This window comes from Euphorbia lathyris, chromosome 5 (assembly GCF_963576675.1).
Source record: "Euphorbia lathyris chromosome 5, ddEupLath1.1, whole genome shotgun sequence".
Classification (NCBI taxonomy): Eukaryota; Viridiplantae; Streptophyta; class Magnoliopsida; order Malpighiales; family Euphorbiaceae; genus Euphorbia; species Euphorbia lathyris.
The window spans coordinates 19,521,547-19,526,622 of record NC_088914.1 but is presented as its reverse complement, the minus strand read 5'-3'; the positions used below and the strand labels follow the sequence as shown (position 1 = coordinate 19,526,622).

Genomic DNA, 5,076 nt, shown 5'->3' with positions numbered 1-5,076 from the left:
CAAAAACTTTTATATCATAAAATAAATTTTAGGAGTCATATAATGCTAGTAGCATTATATTTCTGAATGTTTTTACCCTCAAAAACAATATAAAAAGCAACCTTTTATGATCTTAAACTGAAAGCATCTGCCTCTCTGATCACAACAATGCATGCAAAAAGATCACAACAATGCATGAAATTTCTAATGCAGCTCAGAAAATTGATTAGCAACCATGGCACATGTCATCTTAAACTCAACCTGCCTTGGGTTAAGTTGAGCATTCTATTGCATCATTTATGCTTACTGAATAAAGGCAAATTAGCACTTTAATTAGATCTAAACATCATCTAACATACAAAAGGATCTCAGTAGTTTCTCACAATATAATGCATAACAGGTTAGCTAATATCTGAAAATCATGTGTCTTTCCAGTGCCCAAAAGTCTCATCATACTATACTAGCTAATATCTGAAAATCATGTGCCGTTCCAGTGTCCAAAAGTCCCATCATACTATACTACACATCCTAGCAGTTTATACCTTCATACTCTTGTAACTCCATTATCTCCTTCAGCTGCCCTCACTTCTCTCTAGAGCTGCAGAGTAAAAAAAAAACAAAATCAATATCCAACATTACCCATTGGGGATTAAAATTTGAACCCAAGAACAAAAGAATCTCCACTTATTGTCTTTACTGTGACAGCTTATATATGTATTCAACACATTTAGAAAGATTTCGGTCACATAGAGCAGAATCACTGAGCCAAAAATTTCAAGGCATTTTCAAATTGTTGGATGGAAGATCAATATTTAGTTTGAAGAATAAATATGAACATTTTATTCATCATAGCACACAGTATAGATGGTTGCTAAGATACAAATGAAAACAGCTATCAATGAGCCACATTTACACCTGTGAAAGAGTGAGTACGCATTGGGACAGTGTGCATAACACTTAAATCAACAACAAAAGTTCAACTTGAATGCACACAAACAAGAGAGAGAGAGATACTATTGTAGTTCAAAAGCTTCTCAATGAGGTCAACATGCGTCATGAGCATTCTTCTGCAGCAATAACGGACCAACCCAAGGGCATCAAGAGCATCTCTGCAGGCCAAGCCGGAAGATATTAGAGAACTTTCAACATGCTCTCTACAAATACACTTTAAAATAGACACTAATTCAACTTCATAATATATATGAAGATTATCAGAAGCTTTCCTTGTGCATACCCACCCACCCGCAGACACACAAAGGAAAAAAGAAAAAAAGAAATTTGACTTAAGTGGTATATTCATCATATCCAGACTGGTGATATTTCCCACATCACAACTATCATATACATTTTAACCATTTCAAATTTCGAATTTTGGCCCTACAAGAGGCATCTAAAGCATAAAAATATATCGCCTCTCAAACATAAAAATTGGGGATAAGGTACCAAAATAGACCTAAGGTTTTTGGAGAAGTACCAATTTAAGCTCAACGTTCAAAATAGCACCAATATAGGCTTAACGTTTACAACATTATATCAATTTAGGCTTAACGTTTACAATATAGTATCAATTTAGGCCTCACAGACAAAATAGCACCAATATAGCCTTAACGTTTACAAAATAATACGAATTTAAGCTTAACGTTTACAAAATATATACAATTTAAGCTAAACGTCATAATTAAATTAATCATATTATATTTTTTCCCTATTAACTTTATATGTTACTTTTTATTTAGTTCTATATTCTTATTTATTATAATACAATTAATTAGTATTCTTGCCCATTAAGATCTTATATTTGTTTTTCATCTGTGATTCCATGACTACTAAATTTCATTGCTCATGTAATATATGCAAACTAAAAGTAATTGAATATCCACAATATTTCGAAACTTTTAGTTTGCATATATTACATGAGCCATGAAATTTAAGGGTCATGAAATGCTATATTGTAAACGTTAAGCCTATATATCTAGGTACTTTTGAACATGATTGAATACCATGAGACGGTACGGGAATAAAAGTTAGTATGGGAAAAACGAAATTCATTTGCTTTCATTCTTGCAATTAATATTACAACAGTAAATTAAGTACAGAAAAGTATGTCAACTATCTTACCCTTCAGAGTAATCTGCTTGAAGAAGATCAAGATAGGTATCCCATTTGTTACCAATGACCTAAAACAGATCAGAGGAGCTATGTTAGACATTGGACACGACATTCAAACTCTAAAAACAGGTAAAGAGGTTTTCTTTCTCAAATCAAATTAATAAATTATAAGCTTAAGCAAAGAACTTCTAATAAACAAATTGGTACAGCATTTGGTATCAGAAGAAAATGAGTAATACATTAAGTTATTTTTGTAGAAATCATATGAACAGTTTCCACCCAAATAAACAACAGAGATACAGTTAAACCTAGCTACGAAAATATTGAAACTCCTTCGAGATAAATGAACTCAGCACAGAAATTTTATGCAAATATTCACTAAAATCATAGTTGTTAAAGGCGCGCCTCATGTTCAGGCGCGCCTTGAGCAAGGCTCAAGGTCTTAAGCCTTAAACCTTGAAATTGAGGCGCTGTTCAAAAGGCTCTCGACTTGTGCGCCTCACTCGCGCCTTGGAGCATGGTGCACCTGGCAGTTTTACTTAGGTTTCTTTTGCAACTTTTTATTTTTACAGTTTTTTTTAAATAAATGCTTTACTTTTTTGAAATACTGCTTTTTTAAATAACTGCTTTACAATGAATGGTTATTAGTTTAGTAGCATTAGTTATAATTAGGTACTTTAGGTTAAGACGTTAAGTATATGTTAGTGTCTTTAAGAAGTATGAACTCAATTTGGTGTTTTTGACATTTATGATTTAGTATTATGTTTTTATGTGGTTTTATTTTGTTTGTGTGGTCATAAGTGTGTTTTTTTGGTTTACTCTTAACTAGAAAAAAGAGTATATATTTTTATTTTATTTTATGCGCGCCTTGCGCCTAGAGGCTAGGCTCCAGGACCCCTTAGCGCCTTAGTGCGCCTTTAACAACTATGACTAAAATATAGAAAAAAACAAACACATACTATGTAGTGATGAATTAAGTTATAAACCCTAGAAATAGATTAATTAAAAAACACAAACAAACAGTTTTGGAGCATAAACCCTAGATACGAGAGGTGAATAATAAGCAAAAGAAATAGGAAGAAAACATAAAATCACCTTGCCACAAGTGAAACAACGAACTGGAATGATCATATTTGCTTCACTCTTCTGTTTCTGCCGATAGCTTGGCTGATCAGCTAATGCCTGTCGCCTCCAACGAGAAACAAGGGTTTATACAAAATAAAGGCTGAATTCAAATATATATAAAATAAATAAATAATAGCATTATAATAAGTTTGGCCCGCCTGACCCGAGCCCGCCATTTCAAAACAAGGGTTTATAAGAGTACCTATCCTTGTATTAATGAGTAAATATTAGATTGCATTATAATATATGATATATAGAGGTTTGAAAGAGTGAAATTCGAAATTTTACCAAAAAACAGAACAACAGGTTGGATTATATCTCGAAATTGGGGTAAGTCGTCATGAGACATAATTTACTTGTTTTCAATATTGGATTATAGTGTTAGCATGGTTAATTAGACAAAACAGACATCAATCCTATTTTGACAAGAGATAAAGGAAGAATTAGAGTCACTTCATCCCTAACTGTAATATAGCATCAAACCTTTAGGAATTATAATTCCACAACCTGGTTAGATCTCCTTCAATTAAAAATCCAGGAAGAGTAAATTAGTCAAGTTTAAAAATCTTCCACCTTATTTCCTCACTAGCCAAACAGAAATAAAGGGCAGTGAACCGATGAAGATAGCAAACGAAATAATAAGAAATTAACAAAACAAACATACAGAGAAGGACACAAAGGCATCAATTCATGAGATCATCAACAAAAGGCTATCTAAAATAGAAAGGGAAGGGAATCAACAGAAAGCAAGAAAGAGAAGAGAGAATCTCGGTATGCCTGATAATTTGGGAGGGAAGAGTTGCGAAAACCGAATGGGAAAGAAGGAAATCCCAAAGAATCTCTTGTTTTTAACTAGAGATAATACCCAAACCAAGACAATACCCAGACAAATGTCTTACTTTACTTCAAAGCTCTTATCAATAGCTGAAACGAAAATACCCAAATCCAAGCCAGACAGTGAACGAAAAGGTAAAGATAGCAAACCCAGACATTGCTTCTTACCTTAATCAACGAAGGCGGTGCGATACGACGGTGGTGCGAGATGTTAACGACCGCTGTGCGAGACGGAACGATTACGGTGCGAAATGGAACAACAGTGCGAGAAGAAATGCTTGCGGCTTCTTTTAGTTCTTAGGTTTTAGGTCATCGACAGAACAAAAGATATAAAGAATAATGGTAGGGTTTTTTTGGTTAAATGTCTCATTGGTCACTGAACATATACGTTTATTTTAAAATGGTCACTCAAATTTCAATTTTCTCAAGAAAATCATTTAATTTTGAGTTTTGTCTCAATTAGTCCATTCCTCTGATTTCAGTGGTTAAAAAACATCGGAATGATGATATAGGTGATATGTCAGCATGAATCAACTTAGATCTCTGACCGAAATGAAACGTGACAGCCACGTGTCAGTATTTTTATGAAAAAAAAATAATTGCTTTTTCATAAAAAATACTGACACGTAATAGCCAGGTGGCATATACGTGAATGTCATGTGTCATTTCAATAAGAAATTTGAGATTACTCATGTTGGTGTGTCATATGTCATTATTCTGATGCTTTTTAATCACTAAAATCGTTAGAGTGGCCTAATTGAGACAAAATTCAAAATTAAGTGATTTTATCGAGACAACTTGAAATTAAATGACTATTTTAAGACAGTCATATAAGTTCGATGATCATCAATGGTGCATTTAACCCGTTTTGTTTTGAATAGTAGTACACTATAATAGTTTGTATATAATTTATATGTAAGTACTCTGTTTTGTTTATAATTTGTAAAAGTGTAGTATAATAGTATAATATATGTATTTTTTTTTTTGTGAACCTCAAAACCGAAACCATTCTATTTTTCAACTTAAAAA

At 32.9% G+C, this 5,076-nt stretch overlaps 1 protein-coding gene across 1 annotated transcript; it reads right to left on the bottom strand.

Moving 5' to 3' along the window:
* Nucleotides 1–290: 290 nt before the first annotated feature.
* On the bottom strand, nucleotides 291–4,373 carry LOC136231076 (DNA-directed RNA polymerase subunit 10-like protein). Its single transcript, XM_066020329.1, has 5 exons — nucleotides 4,216–4,373; nucleotides 3,184–3,270; nucleotides 2,098–2,156; nucleotides 994–1,088; nucleotides 291–577 (listed from the first exon to the last, which is right to left on the bottom strand). The coding sequence occupies exons 2-5, from the start codon at nucleotides 3,217–3,219 to the stop codon at nucleotides 552–554; spliced, it is 216 nt and encodes a 71-aa protein (XP_065876401.1). The 5' UTR covers nucleotides 3,220–3,270; nucleotides 4,216–4,373; the 3' UTR covers nucleotides 291–551.
* Nucleotides 4,374–5,076: the final 703 nt, after the last annotated feature.

Coding starts and splice junctions, on each gene's coding strand:
- LOC136231076 (XM_066020329.1), bottom strand. CDS start 3,219: ATGATCATTCCAGTTCGTTGTTTCACTTGTGGCAAG. Junction 2,157..3,183: donor GTTGTTTCACTTGTGGCAAG/GTGATTTTATGT, acceptor GATCTGTTTTAG/GTCATTGGTAACAAATGGGA. Junction 578..993: donor GAAGCTTTTGAACTACAATA/GTATCTCTCTCT, acceptor TTTACTCTGCAG/CTCTAGAGAGAAGTGAGGGC.